Consider the following 18,717-nt stretch of genomic DNA (forward strand, 5'->3'; position numbering starts at 1 on the left):
GGAGGGAAAGGAATAAAACTAGGTTTAAGGTGAAGCTAGAAAAGAAAATATGTAAGATGATTGCCTGTGGTGGTATGGAGCTGGACATGAGGATCCAGATGTCTCTCAACACTTTTTCCCTATGTTTCTAAAATTAGAAAGAGGAATAGGGAACTCAAAGAGAAGTAGTAGCACACATGAGAGAAGCATAACCACTTCTAAGGAAATGTCTCACTTGGAGATTAAAACAGTGAATGATCTCACCTCTTAAGCATATTTCTCCAACAAGATTTCTGCCTCAAATAATATTGCCTTTTGACAATAACTGATGATTTTGGGCAGCATATTTTCTGTTGCCATAGGAGGAACAATTAAAATACTTATTAAGAAATATTTTGTATTGGGAATATTTATTAGATACCAATATAGAGGAAGACAAACTGCAGCACATACTGCTACATTAAAGTATTACGGATGTTAAAGTATTAATCAAAGGAAGAAATGTGAACTCCATACTTCAAAGTTCATACTTTACATTATTTGTTTAAAAGTTCTTGTTTCACAGAAACATTTGTAAACACAAAGAGGTTTCTCAACTCTATTTCAGGGTGTTTTCTTTATCCTCTGACTAGCAGAGCTTGAGTGTTTGTCAGGGGAACAGTACACTGCACAGTACTGTCTGCAGTGAACTTAGACCTCCTGACAATAAACTTGTTCTTTTTAATTGTTTTTTACGGGTGCCACATAATGGGTCCTTGGGATGGGAATTGGAAATGCCATGAAAGCTGCCTGGACCAGGCTCCTAAGCAAATTGCAGGACTAATGAGGAATGCATCTTTGAGGAATGAATGAGCCCATTTACCCCTGAGGAGAAGCTTCCTTCTGCTACCCATCCACCAGCGTCTGTGCAGTGGATTATGGTGCCATGAGGATAGAAAATATGGAAATATGCAGCCCACTGCTGAGACAAGAGATTCCAAATTGTGGGCTACTGCTCAGGTGGTGTGGCTGCTGAGGGGGCTGACACAGGCCCAGACACAGCTCCAGGGTACCACCATAATGCTTATCAGTTATTTAGGACTTTGCTGCTGCCAGCTCTAATTCTAAGTCTAGGGAGAAGTAATGGGTGATCCCAAACTTGGCAATACATACTTTCTCCAAGAGTGACTGGGATACAGATAAAATCCTGCCACAAGACAGTGAGTGCTGGCAGTTGTCATGCTCCTCTGCTCCTGGAAAATTGTCATCTCCCCCTTCTCCCATAGCTGCTCCATCCCTCAACTCTGCCTGTTGCTCCAGTATTTCCTCCCAGCTTCCTCCCTCCTCCCCTCTCCTGGGGTGTACCCTTCTTCAGGATACACAGCACTGGATGTGTTTCAAAGGGTTTTCAGACAGAGGATGGGGAATGAAGAAGGATCAACTGGCTCCTGGGAAAGCAGTGTGACAAAGGGGAAAGACTCTGTGAGCTGCCAAAACAGAGGCAAGTACAGAGTTATATTAAAACAGTGCAAGTTGTTCATTTTTATCCAGTAAATAGGGCAGCAAATCTGGCAGAAGAAACTCACTTAAAAGCCTGTAAGTGAGCTCAGTGACCTGGCACTGTCAGATTAGTTTCCTTATGTGATGCATTGCTGAACGTAATGTGTCATCATAGATCTTGGTCGCTACAGCTGTTAAAGCCATAAAGTGAAGCAGAGTTATTAATACCCAGTAGTAGTAGCTGTCAGGCTCCATTCTGTAATTGAGCATCAGATCTGCAGTTGGAAAACTCTTCTTTTTTGTCTGACATGTGGAGTAACTGCATATCTGCAGATGCCAAGAGAGTGGAGACAGGTAGGAACATCCCACCCACGCAGGGCTGTGATGAAATCCTCCTGCAGAGCATCAAGAGTGAACTTCTTTCTCTGGTATTCCTCTAGCTGCCTCTGCAAGTCTGAGGTTTCCTGCTGGGAGATGAAGCAATTCTTCCTCCTGATACACGGATAAAGGTAAACATGTGAATATAGACACACAGAGTGTAGTTATACAGGGAACAGCAGCCTTTCAAAAATCAGAAGACAAATTTGCTGCTAGAAGCACTGTGACTGCTGGAAAGTCCCTGCCCTAAGGGATGTGATGCTGCCATGGAGAACTTCCCAGCTCCCACGGAGTTCTGAGCTCAGCAAAACACTCTTTTTCCAAGAGGCAAGAAATGGTACCAGGCCCCTTCACCAGCAGGACCCATGCAAAGTAAGTTTCTGCTGCATTTAGATGTGAGGAAGACACAGAAATCCAGAGCTGCTCTCACGTATGGCTTTTTGAAGATGTCCCCACTACTTTGCTGTGTGCCACCCTGGGCTGTGGGCTGCAGATTCTTCTCACAAATCCTCTGATGTACAGACCCCAAACTACCCAAAAGCCAGAAGGAACAGAGTGCAATGAAAGATGCAGACAAATTCTTCTAGGAGGGAAGAGGGTGCTATGCCTCTACCCAGGCTGCAGGAAAATCGGTTTTGCTGGATGCTGGTAGTGCTGTGAGGATCCAGAGTGGGCAGCCCAGAGAAGGCTGGCATTTTCCTTTCCCTTAGGAAGCAGCAGGGCAGACACATGCAGAGATGGAATGCGCTTGCTGGAGCGAGTGGGCAGCAGCCCATCATCTGACCGGCCTTTCTTTGCACCTGAGCTGCCCCCAACTGCTTAATCAGTCACACGGTTTCCTGGAACCTGGGGGAGAGCATCACAATTTTCGGTGGTAGAGGAGAAGATGATGAGGGGAGGCGGAGGTGGGGGGAGAACAAGCATTTGCAAATCAGACTGAAAAGAAATATTTACCCTAATTTGGGAGTCATGAGCAAATTCAGGACACGTTGCCTCAGGCTGCAGGTGGCAAACACAGCGAAGGGGGTGTGCAGAGAAACAGTGAGGTTTAGGGAGTGCAGTTTTGGTCCTGTGAAGCCATTAGGTACTGAGCTGTCTGTGGGCTCTGCCCCAAGGACTTTGTACTTACCTCCACTTCAGCTTTTCTGTTTGAAATCACATCTTTTTCACATTCCCTCATTATCCACGGCTTTAGAAAGCAGCGTGGAGGACTGCAGTGCTAACACTACCACTGGGCCAGTCTCTCGGGATCCTGCATCAAGCCCTGCCTGGCTTTACTTGCAGACAGTACTGTTTGCCCCTGCACATTCACAGATTTGAAGGTTAACAGAGATTATTAACCCCCCCTTAGTAGTCACATAATACCTGGATAATATAACCCTGCTGTAAAACTCATAGCCCCTTCAGTAACTTGCAGTTGTCTGCAGACTTTTTTTCAGATCACTCAAGAAATGAATAATCTGGTTTTTCCCCATGGTAGTTTTCTACAACTGTTATCTGCTTTCACAAGTAAAGGTCCATACACAGTTTTATCTGGTTTTAATTTCCACCTGCCTTCCTTTTCAGTATGTATGCTTTTTCCCCCCTGCTGTTACCGGAAAGTTGCCTGCCTTTTTAAGTGTTTTTTTTTTAGTAAACCTTTCATTTCTCACTGGTGGCAATGGCAACTGGAAGAGCACATTTTTGTAGCTTACAATAATGTAAATGAGAGCTGTCAGAGACTCCCCTTACTCAGAGACACAGGCACACCCTCTAGGTCACATTTATGGGATTTAGAATTGATCCATCCAAAGAGGGGATCTGCCTTTCCCTGGAGCAGCTTCCCAGCTGGACTGCTGCACAATCCCACAATCCCACAGGCACTAGGGCAGGCATGGGAGGTGAGGCAGGATGGCAGCAAACTTCAAGCAGTGTCCTTGCACCCTTGGAAACTTTGGGGCCAACCTCAACTACAAAGAGTTGTCTCAGTCTGCTCAGAGGGCCACCAGCAGCACACGGAAACTCCACAGCTCTGGAAGCTGCTGTCCCACTGCCCCTCTCCCAGCGAGACTGACAACTGGTGCACGCTGTCTGCTGGCACTGGTGAGGAAATGTCTCGTGGGCAGCATCCTCACAGCAGCCCTGTGGTGGCCCATCCCTCCTGCAGCACGAGAGCTGCTCCGTGGTACCCCAGCTGCATCTGCCTCTCCTGAGGGAAAGGGATAACAATCTCCCTTCTCTGGTTTCAGCCTCACCTTATCAGGTCTGAGGTGACTGCCAGTGTCACCTCCTCCATGGCTGGTCAGCATCCTGCAAGGATCCCAGAGGCCCTGGCAGATGTTTTTGCAAGTTTTGCCTCCAGTTGTCTCGCATGGAGCCGCACTAGAACAATTCCCCAGTGATGGGAATTAGGGACTTTATGCTCTTCTATCCCATATAGTGGAGACAGGGTAAGGTTCTGTGTCCCAGCCATGGAGAGAGCGTAGCACAGGTCTTTATAACAAAATTTGGCATTTTGCCGTGGTGAAAAGTGGATGGAGCCAGGCTATTCTCACTGGTGCCAACCACTAGGACACAGGCAGAAAGTGATGCACAGGAGGTTCCTCCTGACCATGAGGAAGAACTTTACTCTGTGTGTGATCATGCACTGGAACAAGTTGTCCAGAGAGGTATGGAGTGAGACAGAAAACAGCTGGCAAACAAACTTTCTAACACAATTTAAAGTATTAGAAAACAGAGATTCTTTATTATGAATGTGCTGGATTTCCAGAATGTATCTTCCCTAATATAGCTGTATCCAGAGTAAAATTCCATCATAACCATACATGCTCATTGCAGTGTACTTCCTATACAGAAACATCACTTTTCCTAGAACTAATTTGCATGGATCCACCTCGGAAGTCCTTTACGGTCCTAAAGGGTCACCTAAAGGGGTCTCTGGTGGTCCTACTCACTGAGTGCCCCTGAGAGGAAAGCTAATATCTTCACAAACAGTTTGATGGGTGTTAAAGTCTTTGAAATGGGTCTTAATGTTTCTGCCAACTTTGGGCAGCAAGTTTGTTGCAGAGTCCAAAGAGCTTGGTTCCTGAAACAAACAAGGGTCTGCACAAGCCTGAACTTCTGAATTTTGGGGTAAAACAGTAGGTTCAAGGCGGGAATGTGTGGCAGGCAGCTCAGAAAGGCTATACCTGCCAAGTACCTCAGCAATGGGGAAAGGAAGAGGGCAACATGCGGCCAGGAATTTAGGATAAAAGGCTGCTGTGCTCTCTGAAACCTTGAGAGAGAAAACCCTGCGGGTGTGTGCCCCAGTGAACTCTCCCTTTATTCGAATAAAGTTGCAGGACACATCTGTCTCCTTTTTAGACATAAACCTCTGGTGTTTGTGGATTTTCCTGACACCCCTAATGACCTTGGCTTGATGTAGATGACCTTTGCTGGAACTTCTTTTAGGGCATGCCCTGTCGCTTCTTGTTACATGGTGTGAAAAATGTGTATTTTATGATTGGCTTTTCACAAATATTAAAATGAATATTATATGTTTTGTGTTAGAAAGTAATGCTGTATTAATTCTCTTAAGTAGTGTGTTAAATATAGTTTTAGGTTATAACAAAATGTTAAAATAGAAACTATGCTATGTAGGATACCTTTTTTCTAAAGAAAGGACTCGCACCGCGATAGCAGCCACAGGACACCTAAATCTTTTGGAGAAAATTTATTGCTCCATTGTCAGGAGAAATGAACTTCTTCCCTCCTCGCTCGGACAAGATGACGCCGTTAGGATTAAGAGGAAGAAGTTGAGGATGACCAGACGCAATCTTGTATTTGAATGGAATTTATGCATCATGTATGAGATGTATGAATATGCAACAGGCTATTGTTTTTAAGGGTTAATCCTCTGTTAATGTGTGTCCTTTTTCAGGCTTGCGCTGCCCAGAAAAAGGTACCTGGGCATCCGTAACTCTTTGTCTCTATTGTCTCATATTGTCCTAATTTAAATTGTCCAAATTATTATTACTCTAATTATATTGCTATTTTTATAACAATTTTTTTACTATTAAACTTTTAAAATTTTAAAAACAAGTGATTGGCGTTTTTCACACATGGCTTTGCCACAAAAGCCACTATATTCCTAATTATCTCTTCATCCATTGGTTCCAGTTATATTTAGCATCCTGTGTGTCTACTTTTATACTCCTTTATCTATTTTGCTAGTTAGTATTTAAGTTCTATTTAGCAGCCTCAAGGGGAAATGAATATTTCCATTCTCTGTGTTGTCTGTCAGGAGTCTCCCTCACTGGAAATACTCCAGAACCGCCTGGACACAATCCTCTACCATGTGCTCTTGCACGACCCTGCTTGAACGGGGAGGTTGGACGGCTGTGGTCCCTTGCAACCTGACCGCTCCTGTGACACATATTTGTTTTCTGAGCATTTGTAAGGGGGGGGGGGGGGGGGGGGGGGGAAGACGAGTTAAGACAAACACACATACACGCGGCGAGGAGAGAACCGGTAGGCACCGATAACTGCGCGACGATTGCTACGGAAATTACTATTTCCACACTGCAAGGGAAGCGGAAAGCGGTGCCGCGCCGGGGGCGGCGCTTCCCTCCCGGCTCCCGCGGCCATGGCGGCTCCCGGCGGGATGGTGCCGGTGCTGGCGGGGCTCTACGTGGGCGGCGCGGACTCCTGCTCGTCCCCGGCGGCGCTGTCGGCGGCGGGGGTGGTGGCGGTGCTGACGGTGGACGCGGAGGAGCCGCCGGCCGTGCCGGGGCTGCGGGCCATGCACGTCCGGGCGCGGGACGAGCCCGGCGCGGACCTGCTGAGCCGCCTGGACGAGTGCGCCGCGTTCCTGGGCGCGGCCCGGGCGGGCGGCGGCGCCGCGCTCGTCCGCTGGTGAGCCCGGGGCCGCGGCGGGGCTCGGTGCTGCCCGCGGCGCTGCCGCTGACGGGCCGCCCTTGCCTTGCAGCCACGCCGGGGTGAGCCGCAGCGTGGCCGTGGTCGCCGCCTACCTGATGAAGACGCAGGGGCTGGGCTGGCAGGAGGCGCTCGCCGCCGTGAGGGCCGCCAAGCCGGACGCGCAGTGAGTGCCCGCCCGCCCCCCTCGGCCCGCTCGGCCCGCTCGGCCCGGCCGGCGCCCCCCTCACGGCGCTCTGCTCTCGGCCCCGCCGCAGGGTGAACCCGGGCTTCCAGGCGCAGCTGAAGCTCTACGAGGCCATGGGCTGCGCCGTGGACACCAGCAGCGCGCTCTACAAGCGGTACCGGCTGGAGATGCTCAGCCAGAGGCTCTCCGGTGAGTGCGAGCAGCGCGTGTGCGCGGAGCGGGCTCCCAGCAGGGGAACGGGCTGGAACAGGCTGTCCCGGAGGGAGCCCTGTCAAAGGGGCTGGACTTCGAGTGTGGCCCTCAAAGGAGCCGAGCCTGCACTTGGCCAGGGCAAGCATTCACGTTACACCAGCCCTAGAGAATCCCAGCTCATCAGTGGGGAAAAAATGTGCCTTTGGGAGATGCGTGGGAAATGAGATCTGTAAGGAGCAAAGTGCGAAAAATGGTAAAGGTCAGTTTGATATTTTTCGTGATTTTTACATCCCTGGCAAGGCAAACAGCATCCTCAGAAAATATGTCAATGTGATGAAAAAAAATAACTTGCAAAACTTGAGATAAAAGTGAAATGCAGGTAATGAAGTGAATTTTCATACTTCAATTTGCAAGAGATACATGTGCATCGGTGTAATTTTATAATAAAATAATAATCTTTAGCTTTTCTTGCAAGATCTGAGTGTTGCATCACAGTACTGTTGCCCTTTATGTATCATTGTCCTTAGCAGTTTGCAAGCTGACTTTGTCAAATTGTCCCATTTCCAAGCTGACTTTCTGTATTTTGGGCACTCAAGCATTGCCACAACTGCTCAGAAACCTCCTCTACCTTTACTTTCTGCTGAAGTAAGAACACAGAGCAAAATATCATTATTTTATCATGGTTGAGGCCATAGTCTAGATCCCAGTTCCTTGCATTGAGCAAATCCCAGTCTTAGGCATGGCGGGATGAGGCTCTTTTGTTTTTAGCTTAATCTATTGGAATTTGTGAGAGAGCAAATGAAAGGGAAGAAGGTGGCTCCTGCAGGCTGTGACTGGGGCAGAGGCACACTCCTGTCTCGTTCCCAGGAATGCAGCGTGGCTGAGCTGACCTGATTCTCAACATGGTCCTGACCCCTCTGCAGAACCTCAAGACTTGCCCCGAGAAGTCTTTGCAGTTGATCCTACCACTACATGTCAAACATTGAACACAGAGGTTCTCTACAGATGCAGGAAATGCAGGTACTTTATATATTGAAAAAATACGTATTTTTATATATTTATAAAATACTTTATATTTCTCCTTAAAACATCATTGTGAAATCTACCCACGAGTAGAATAACCAGTGTGAATAAATGGGCATGTCATTCTTGTCAGGTCAGGGATGAGCTGTTGCCTAAGTTTCTATAATGTGTTTGCAAAAAATAAAAATTGAAAGTACAAAATTTTTGTTCCCTGGGGTGGTGCTTGTGAACCTTCCAGACTAATCAAAAAAATGTAGGATTTGTACTCCTGTTTAAATATTCAGAGTCAGGAGGCCCATATCCTTATTTTCTGTTGTCTGTAGATTTGCCCAGTTAAAAAACCCGTTTGTTTTACTTCTTTTTTCCCATGTCTCGGAGGGCAGACGCGCTCTGTTCCGTAGCTCCAGCATTTTGTCCCACACGGAAGGAGTGGGACCGACAGCCTTTGCCCACAAGAGGATAACAGAGTCTGCACGGCTTTCTGGGAACGGCCAGGAAAAGTGCACCTCCTACTTCATCGAGCCCGTGCAGTGGATGGAGCCGGCATTGCTCGGAGTAATGGAAGGACAGGTGAAGTGGAGCATGTGCTTTTTAATCTTTGCATTTTTGGTTTGGGGTGTTTTTTTTGCAAAGGCAGAATTGTGTTTCTTCCCCAAAAGGAAAACCCCCACACAAGGTCCTAGGCCTCCCCAGCCTTTTTGATGCAGATGCTTAAATGTAAAATACTCTTTCACAAGGAAACTGCTCTGCTTGAGCTGACAATAGCAGCCAGGATCTTGGAGAGGGTTTATCTGCTGTTTGTTTCTATTATGAGAAAGATTTGTGGCACTTCAGAATCCTGTTGTGGTCTCAGGCTGACCGAGTCCTTTGGACCCTGGTAAAACTGTCTTGGAATCCCACCAGGTCCCAGCACAGCTGCCTGCTACACCCCAGGGCTAAAGAGCCCTTCCAGTTTGGCTTTTTGGCCTGTTTCTAACTAGGTCCACATCAACACACGTCTTAGACTGAGTCCTGGGTTTTTCTTGCAGCTTCTGTGTCCCAAATGCACGTCAAAGCTGGGCTCCTTCAGCTGGAGGGGGGACCAGTGTTCCTGCGGCCGCTGGGTGACACCGGCCTTCCAGATCCACAAAAGTCGAGTGGATGAAGTGAGGACATTGCCTGTTGGTAACTTCCAGACTGCCAAAACCTGAACTCATCGCTTCACTTCATGGATTTCTTAATATCTACTGAGAACTATTAGTCCATGGTTGCCAGGAAATGAGTTTATGACTTCCAACCCTTTGGGAGGTGGTGGAATTACTTGAACACCTTCAGCTTGCTGTATCTCTTAATATATTCTATGAAATACCAGAACACTTTCTTCAAAGAGGTGTTACAGAGTGGTCAAATCTAAAAAATGGGCCAAGTGTGATGTTTTTAGTGTATTCTTCATTTATGTGTTGCTGTTCACAGAAGGTCTCAACTCCTTATTCAAAAGGAGTTGCTGTGGGCAGTAGTGCTGCTCAGCTTCTGATCCAAAGTTCCAAGTGCCCTCAAATGGTACAATTACAGCTGTTTGCATGCGTGGCAGCAAAAGGCAAACTTAGTTACACTTTTATTCTATTAAAGTAATGCTAAAAATACCTGCCCCAAGAGTATTTACTACTTGTAACTCTTTCATGTAACGTGTGAGGAGATTGTGCAAGCTGTAATGGAATGGGAGAACTGAAGTAAAGAGTCCATGCCAAGTAACTGCTTGCAGTTTTGAAGAAATCCTTAAAGCGATGAAGTAATTTTTTCTAAGCAAGCTGTCACCTTTTGTGATGGGCTGCTGTGTACACCACTGTTTAGCATAGGTTTGGTTTGACATTAAAAAAAGAGGACAGATAAAACCTAATTTAAATCAATTTTATTTTCATTGACTTGAACAATTTTTTTAATTTATTTTTTTTACACAATTTCCAGCAACGTACATTATGAAATATACAAGATAAAGTAGGTGGTGGGGTTCTGCCCATGTTGTAATTCCTCCCACAGCTGTGGAAGGAAGACTTGCAGGACACAGTGAACATCAGAATCTCAACACTGAAAACAGACACAAAACAAAAAAGACAAAAATATATATGAAACTTTGAACTGGTCACACTTCAGGGCCAGGTACAGCACAATAAATATTAGAACTGCATTATCTTAGACATCTTCTGTAAAGTTTATAACATCCTCTATTTAAAGAGATAAGAACATCTGGTTTCTAGCATGAAATGCTACATTGTACAGTGGTGAAGGGTACAAACGATGAGCCCAGCAAGGGCTTGGATGGTGACTACTCATTCACACATGCTCGTTGATAAAATAAGCAGCATACACCAAAAGTTTAGTGAGCTGTAAACTTAAGCGTTCACTACCAGAATATCAGCTGCAGGAGCAGTTTCTTTTCGGGAGAACCAAAAATAGTCAATCCCTTTAAGTTTCAGCTGGGCTCTCCCCTGACAAACAGTGGGTTGATACCATAATGGAAGTGGCAGCATTTGGTCCGTAGCACAAGATCCCTTTGCATCACTACTGTTCAAAGCTGGCGCCGGTGGAAATACTTCAGTGCAGAGTTAACGCTCACGCAGGCACGGTGTCACCAACAGCAGGTGCTGTCTCAGGACTAACAAAGCAGTAGGTGGCAGCTGGAACCCAGCTGGGCACAGCATGCCACCTGACACAATCGAGAGGGAGAGACTGGAGAGGATGCCAGCATCTCTCTCTCTCGCACTCTGGAGCAATGGGATGAGTGCTGGGCTCGGGGAGTTTGACAGAAAGGCTGCGCTCTGCTCATTCCTCATCTCAGTCTAGTTTTACCAATACAAAAAGCCCAAGAGACAGCAGTTTCAGCTGCTTGACAGAGTGCTTCCAGAGCACAGAGCAGAAGACCAGAGCCACTGGTTTCTCTTGCATCGTAATCAACAAGGCAGGAGTAAATACATTTTGTACTTGTCAACCTTCCCCCGTTCATCCCCTGCCCCCAGCTGAGCATCATACATTCCTCTTACACAAGAGCTGGGGACCTTCTGTGCCACCACCCGACAGGCCAGGTGAGCACAGGTGGAGGAAGAAGGCTAAGCACGTGCTTTCCTTTCCTTGGCATAACCTGGGCATTGCACTGGGGGCAACTGCACTGGCAGAGCACCACCAAGGAAGGACCACGCTGTGGTCAGCACGTGTGGCATCACTGTACCTTGCCAACCATGCCCTGCAGTACATGGCAGCTTCACAAGCTTCACAAAGTAAAGCAGCTGAGTGTCAGGAAATTTTACAGGATGAACGGGAGCCAAGAAGGTAAAATTCTGCTGGAAGCTGAGCACCTGTGGCTGTGATTTTAGGTGATGCTGAGTCCAACAGTCCTATCTGTATTAAGCAGGAAGATAAAATTGTATTTCTCCAGTGTACAAAATTATACCAGTCGCTTGCATATGCTTATCTTCTAGTTAGTCCCTTCTTGAAGAGGACCAGAACTACCACATTTCAGTACCAAAAGACTCAGCTGAGAGACTCAGAAATGATAGACTAGTGAAGAATTTTTGGTTGTGTCAACATGTCATCAGAATATGGTCAAAAATTCTGTTTGAGAACAGGGAGTTCTATGTCTGATAGTCACTTAGCAAAGTGGCAGGTGTAAATGCCCTTCCCACTGCCAGCTCGCAATGTACTGCATGACTGCATGAAGACCTACACCTCCTCTGCCAGTGCAGCTCAACTGGTTACACCCCGAGGTGAAAGACTGGTTACCAGGAGAGCTGGGAGAGGAAAGGTGACATTTTTCCCACCCTAGAAGTGTACAACAGCATTTCCTCACTCAGCCAGGCCCATTCACACATCACTCACCAGACACACAAAGCAATGCCAAATACAAACTAAGAGGAATGTTTCTTGTAAAGACACTCTCTGAGTATGAACAGGGGAAACACAGGGTTATTTATCAACTCAAGTACTGTTGCATCATTCTTGTAAGGTAGGGAAGCAGAGGAGCTGAGATGAGGAACTGAGAGGACAAACTGGAGTGGTCACAGAGGTCGAGTCTACTCTTCCAGATTTCGAAACGCATTCTGCATATCCTCAAACAGCTGAGCATAGTCCGCCTTGATTTTTGTTTCACCATCTTTGACAGGGTCCTGAAAGAACACAGCAAGCAAACAGATCCATCAGGAAAAGCCCATGGTAATTAGTCAGCCTGGTTTGCCACTGCTGCAACCTCTTGACTCAGGATCAACACTTGCCAACTGCAGAGCAGGCACTGTGGCTCTGTCTTTGCATCCTGTCTGTCTCACCAACAGCCACAGGGTTTAAATCTCATTCTCTTCCCACATTAGTGAGCAGGCAGAATGGGTATTGGAAAGAGATTTTTTTCTCATGAGCAGTGGTTACTGCACCGTAAAGCAATTGATTTGGAAAGCTATCAAAACCACTGAGGGTCTTGGTTAATGCTGTGTGATTTAAGAGCTGCAGTGATTAATACCAGCTCCTATCCCCACACCAAATGCAGTGCATCCCCAGTAAGTGGAAGAGTTACTCTGCAATTACTTAGAGGTTGTTTGGTTCAAATTAAAATGTATTGTGTAATCATGAAAATCCCAAAAATATCTTTGTACAGCTTCATTTTCTCAGAATATTTTTCATGAAAGACAAAAAATTTATCAGCTTTGCTCTGAGGCTGCAAGGCTTTCTCTGCAAGAAGCATTAACTGTCGGGCTGTAAAATCTGTTCAATGTCTTCATGCTCCTCTGAGTGCTAAGATCCTCTGGATCAGTGCCCTTGGTAAACACAGAGGCCTTACATGTGTGGATGCACTACTTCTTACATTGTGTCTCCAAAGTACCCAAACCACAGGATGCAGGACATCTGAATCCTCACATCTGTCAGACTGTGACCTGGGGAATACAATTTTCCTTCCATAACTATTAGAGGTCCTCAGGCTCTCTAGCTGGTCACTCTCTGGATTCCCATTTTCAGCCATGCTGTCCACTGCTCTGCTATACTATGGGTGCCTGTTGGTGGGCCAGGGTTTGTAGGGAGTGTTTTAATTATTCTATCTACATCAGCAGCTCTCAAAGATGCTCATGTCCCCAAGGGCATCTTGTTATTTTCTTGAAGCTTTGAGAATATATACCAGGAACCCATGTACTGCAGAAACAAGCCAGTACCCTGCAGGAACAGAATACATTGGCATGGCAGAATATTTAATTCTAAACATATTTAATCCAATGCTACTTGTTCTCCAAAGATTTGCAGTATTGACTTACATGAGTTTTAACAGAGTAAGCATTTCATTTCATAGAGGAGATCAGTCAGTATCACAGGTTACCACTGTCCTACCAGTAACTGCTACACCAGCATGCTCTGGAGGAGTTTTAGTAAAGCTGTACCCTAAAATGACAGCTACTGAAGTTACCCAGAGCAGGTGCTCCAATTCACTTGTTTTGTCTTAAGCCTGCGCTAAAGTTCCTGCTCCCTTTCTCTCCCCACTTTGAGTAGTCTCTTTTATATTAAAGGCAGATATAAGCAGCCTTAAGTTTAAATCCAGGAGAAACTGAATGATAGAAGTGTTAACTGAGCTACTGTAAATAGAAGTTAAGGAAAGAAACACTCCTGTAATAATATATGACATGTCCCATGTTTGGCTTCAGGCTGCTTCTCTCTGATAATAGTCTCCTTAGAACGTGTTATAATATTTTTACAGAATTATATCACAAAACCTCCAAAGCAAACTGGAAAAGATGCTTGTACTGTTACCATGACTATATGTAACACAAAAGAGAGTGCTGAAGGTGGGGTTGCCAAGGCTGTGCAGTCAACATCAGCTGACTGGATTTCTGCATTGACCTTTGCTCACAAAACAATTCTTTACTGTCTTCAAAATGATGGCAAAGAGTCTCAGACCTTTATCAAAGCTCTTTGGTGTGTTTACCACTTAGTCAGTCTTCCAGAGGTCCTGGAAGCTCACAGGAAACAGGACAACCCAGTTCCTTACAAGCATACCTTGAACTTCATGGAGGTAAGTCTGTAGAGGATTTCGCTCATGTTCTCTCGGATGATGGACCACGTGATCTTATTGTCACTCTGAGCTGTGGTTTCTACAGCACGGCGTGCCATGTCATAGAATGCAATCATGTTGGAAAGCATTCCCACTGTTTTATAGAAAGGGCAGAACCTGATAGAATAGAAGAGGACCTGTCAGGCATCTTGGAACAGTTATCAGCATCCTCCCCTGATAAGAGTGCCAGCCTGCTTTACTCCAGGGATTTTTAATGGACACTGCCAAAGGAGAGGGGCTGCCTCAAATAGGTCCCACATTTTTAAATGGTCAAATTGCAGGCCAAGATAATCATCCTGAAGCTGATTGAAGTTGAGGTTTCTGAAGCAGTACCCAAACATTCAGGCAAAACAGGAGTGAGCAGGAACAGCTGCTCTACAAGTCTCACATTTCAATCTGTGCCAATGCTAACAAGTAAAGGAAAACAATGAGCAGCCAACAGAATTCCTCCTTCCTGTTTTGTCCATCAAGGGAGCAGGCTTCCTCCTAACAGGCTGGGATGACAGCTCTGCAAGTTTCTTTGCTCACAGGAAAAGGAGTTTCTCTATGACAGGAGCACTTCATGCAGTCCCATTTTTAATGGGTAGGTGAGTGCCATAAAAGGTACCTCATTATTATTTATGTGCTACTTCCTGTGCTTCCTATAGCATACACACATACCTATCCTAGTAACCTGATCAAAGGCACACACCGTTACAAAATGATGGATGTTGACATTACTAGTGATGAACTACTCAAGACTTCCTGATCTACCTGGGCTGGGGAGTGAGATGAAGAACAAAAAGGTCCCTTGTCAGGCTGTTAAAACACAAGGATAGCATGGAAAGAAGAAAAGTTCACTAGGGAGAGAGTAAGGGGTTTTTTTGATGGATCAAACTTACTCAAGAATTATGCAACAGTAACTGAAAGCAGATTCTTGCAGTCCCCTGTGTTTTGATGGAATAAACAGGAAGACTTTGGATGCTGTCTATGAAAATAAAGCAGTCCTGTCCTTCTCCTCACATGCTGTACTGCAGAAACATTGGCTAACAGAACAATAGAGGAGGACCTGGGAATCCCAAAGGGATCTGCCTTCAGAAGGGGCCTGCATGCCTTGGGTAAGACAATGTGAATGCACTGCTGAATGAGTTACCTAAGCACAGTTCTTCTACTTCTTTACAGACAGTAACATGAATTTCTGCACTGATCAGATTCCATGTGAAATAACTGTATCAATCCAGACTGCACAGGACTAAGAGGCCAGAGCAGTCAGATCTCACCTGTCATAAGGCGTGTAACCATTCTGCTGCAAGAAGTCATCTTTGATCAGCTTGGCAACCTCCAAGGTAATTTTATCTGTTTCTGCCAAGGAAGCCTAGAAAAGTAAGGTAAACAGTTAGTTTAGTACTCAAGTTCATAAAGACACAGAATGTCCTGGCCAAGAACAGCTGTCTTTCAATACCTGTCTCCTAAGACAGGATTAAGCAGAACTGTCTTTTGGGTATTTCTCACTCCCTGCTATAGAACAGCCAATTTAACTGATTGCTACATTAAGATGGGCCAAACAGTCAGTAAGTCTGCTTTAGGTCTATCTGATGATAAAGGGAACTTCCTTCCCACTATTTAAAACCATGGAAAAGCCACTAGACACTGAAAATGTACATGGCTTTGTTAAGAGATACATTGAAACATCATCCTCCTACATAAAGAGAAATTAATTTTTACCTTCCTCAACTCTTATAGAAGAAAGGCTAGCTCTCAGCATGCTAGATAAAGAAGCAAGCTAAAGGATTTGGTACTAGTCTGCACTGTTACCAATGTCCTTTTCCCACCTGGCATTCAAGAAAAGAAAAGGATTTGATGAAAATGCCTCTCAGACTCCGCAGGAAAGCCACAACTGCTGCACACTGCTGCTCTTGGCACCACTTGGCTCTTGGTTGCTCTTCTCTACCTTCATCATCCTTTTGCTAAAGAGGTCTGATTAAGCTTTAAGTAGCCCATCTTGCTGTCTAGACTGAAAGTTTTGGATCTTCTTTCATGAGGAGACTAAGAGAATTCAGAATTCATTTCTAAAAAGAAAAAACTACACTGACTGTACTTCCACAATTCCCCCTTTCTAAAGGTTTGTTGCAGTTGTTAGCCAAGCCCTGACAGAAAGGAACTGTCAAAGATAACATCTCTGAGAAAAAAATCACCAGTTCCAGTAATTCTATGGTGAGAACAATGCCTAGTCACAAGTACTGGCTTATGAATATCCCTTCCACACCAAGGACCTCATCCTACCCTGCTTTGCAAACCACTCTTCTAGAAGATGGTTTTGTAAATGGAGAACTGCAGAAAGACTTATGACTCCACTTCCTTTTATTCAAAGACACATCAAGAGAAGAGAGCTCTACTAGGCAAGATGTGATGAAAGGTCTCATCTTTGTGGGACTAGAACATCAGTGAAGAGACAGAGCACCATGAGCAAGCTTCTTCCATGTAACTGTATTTAATATATGTTACTACACACTGCTATAGCTCTGTAAATCATAATAGTTCATCTGAACATCACAGAATTAAAGTCCTGTCAAGTATGTGCCAGGAACCTGCCAATTAACATATTTACAGTGCTAAGCTGAAACACAGTTTTCACTGGGTCCTTTCTGAGAGCTTTCAATGGAAATTTTCCTATCCAAGTTTAGCTTTCTCTTCAAAACACTGAAGTGAAAAAAGGAAATTAAAGCTTGCCTAAAAAATGGAGCCATATGTCACAGGTTTCCAAAAGAAAAAACAGATAATCACAAGTTCTTTAAAAAGCAGACTTCACATTGTTTCTACAGGCCAACTTGTAAACGCCAACACCTCTGTCCTGCAGCTAGCAACATGGTTTCTAATAAACTGTAACCCTTCAGATGACTTCAACAGTAAAGATGGGTTTGCATAATTTTTCTACAAACACTGCTTCCAATGGAATAGTACTTTAAGTTGCAGCAAAGGGCATTTCAGCAATAGAACTGAATAGAATAGAACACTACAGCAAGTGAACTTTAAAGCAAGCAGTAGATGTCCCAATATCATTTACATGAGAAAAGCAGCGCCAAGCCAAGGTTTACCAAATCTGAAAAATGATTTGTCATTAGAAGTCAAACAATATGTAGGAAAGTTGGAATAAAACACAGTTTGAGGTGAGAGAGTCTGACATCTCCCAGTGATCTTCTGTGTGCAATGCAGTATCCATCAGGTCTGCTCTAAGATATGGTCAAAAGCCTGCACTACTCATAAGGAAATGGAGGATGACACCACAGATATCTGATCACTCACCTTGCCAACAAGCTGCACAATCTCTGCAAGGTCCTCTTCCTCCTGCAGGATCTCTTTGGCCTTTGTCCTGAGAGGGACAAATTCTGTGAAATGTTTGTCGTAGTACTCGTCCAGGGCTCGCGTGTATTTGCTGTAGCTGATCAGCCAGTTCACAGATGGGAAGTGCTTGCGCTGGGCCAGCTTCTTATCCAGGCCCCAGAAAACCTGCCAGGAGCCACAAAGGTCAATCAGCTCTCCAAATCAAAAGTGAACTAAAATAATTAAAGGCAATTAAAAAAAAATAAAGAGAGGAAGTCAAGCAAGTTGGAGTTAATGCAGCATAGCAAAGGCTTCACAAATGGAAGCCTGGTAACTATAGCAGTGACATTCAAATAACACTTCTCAAAAAATGACAACTTCTAAGCTGAGCTGAGTTCAGATTTCTTCAGCTTGAGATTGTTCATGAGGGAGCAGTTAGCCACAGCAATGTCAATATTGGAGTCTATGTAAAGTGGAGACTGAATAGATGTAACTGCTTTTTCCAAAACTGCAAACAGTTGCAAGACACTCCCACTCAGGTCCTCTGAAGATTTTTCGTGGTTTCAATGCACCTATATTAAGAGTGGTCTGCTTTCCATCTCAGCTGGAACAAATACATTTGCAGTGTAGCTCAATGGGTAGCACTTAGAAAGCACACAGACATGCCTGAGCAGGCAGTGTTGGAAGGAATTGCTGCCTTCACTCCTTCCAAAGGGATCTCAAACACATCAGTTTGAGACCATCTCACAAGGTCACCTTTCACAGTGTTAGAACATTTTCCAAAACACCCTACAATGCTGCCTGTGTCAAATCAAAGCTCACCGCAGCCACTGGCACAAATGTGCTGAAGTACAACCATCTGGAGTCTAACAAAGTGGACAGAAGAGCTGCAACATCGTGAGACGTACCTGAACAATGCCCAGGGTAGCAGATGTGACAGGATCAGAGAAGTCACCACCTGGGGGAGAGACACTGAGCAGGAAGAGATAGGGAAAGGTTATCAGAGTGGCTTTCACAGTTCAAACTGAAGTACTGAACATATGACTGACTGCACAGCTCAGTGCAGAGAAACCAGAAAACTCAACATGATTTCAAGTAAATAACAGATTGCAATGTGTTTGCACAAAGTGCTTGATGCATACCCACACAGGGGTAATATCAAGCATACCATGAAATAGTTACATCAGTGACAGATTGACAGTATTAAGGTGTAATTTCAGTCATGTTAGCT

General features: G+C 45.1%; 2 protein-coding genes across 3 annotated transcripts in view; one reads left to right on the plus strand and one right to left on the minus strand.

The window, feature by feature from the left end:
* The first annotated feature begins 6,439 nt into the window (after positions 1-6,439).
* DUSP12 (dual specificity phosphatase 12) lies at positions 6,440-10,596 on the plus strand. Its single transcript, XM_054269728.1, has 6 exons — positions 6,440-6,708; positions 6,782-6,895; positions 6,987-7,105; positions 8,032-8,128; positions 8,515-8,701; positions 9,160-10,596. The coding sequence occupies exons 1-6, from the start codon at positions 6,440-6,442 to the stop codon at positions 9,319-9,321; spliced, it is 948 nt and encodes a 315-aa protein (XP_054125703.1). The 3' UTR covers positions 9,322-10,596.
* Positions 10,597-12,047: 1,451 nt separating this feature from the next.
* ATP6V1A (ATPase H+ transporting V1 subunit A) overlaps positions 12,048-18,717 on the minus strand; it is a 29,590-nt gene continuing 22,920 nt past the window's right edge. For both annotated transcript variants that reach the window (XM_054269727.1, XM_054269726.1), the window contains exons 11-15: positions 18,395-18,458; positions 17,469-17,672; positions 15,446-15,540; positions 14,132-14,303; positions 12,048-12,267 (exon numbers count right to left, since the gene is read on the minus strand). In XM_054269727.1, the coding sequence (XP_054125702.1) occupies positions 12,175-12,267; positions 14,132-14,303; positions 15,446-15,540; positions 17,469-17,672; positions 18,395-18,458 (628 nt within the window). In that variant the 3' untranslated portion in view covers positions 12,048-12,174. The remainder of the gene's footprint in view (positions 12,268-14,131; positions 14,304-15,445; positions 15,541-17,468; positions 17,673-18,394; positions 18,459-18,717) is intronic.

This window comes from Melozone crissalis, unplaced genomic scaffold, assembly GCF_028551555.1.
Source record: "Melozone crissalis strain CALT ecotype California unplaced genomic scaffold, PUWL_Pcris_2 ptg000008l_1, whole genome shotgun sequence".
Lineage (NCBI taxonomy): Eukaryota > Metazoa > Chordata > Aves > Passeriformes > Passerellidae > Melozone > Melozone crissalis.

Coding starts and splice junctions, on each gene's coding strand:
- DUSP12 (XM_054269728.1), top strand. CDS start 6,440: ATGGCGGCTCCCGGCGGGATGGTGCCGGTGCTGGCGGGGCTCTACGTG. Junction 6,896..6,986: donor GCCGCCAAGCCGGACGCGCA/GTGAGTGCCCGC, acceptor GCCCCGCCGCAG/GGTGAACCCGGGCTTCCAGG. Junction 8,129..8,514: donor TACAGATGCAGGAAATGCAG/GTACTTTATATA, acceptor CTCGGAGGGCAG/ACGCGCTCTGTTCCGTAGCT.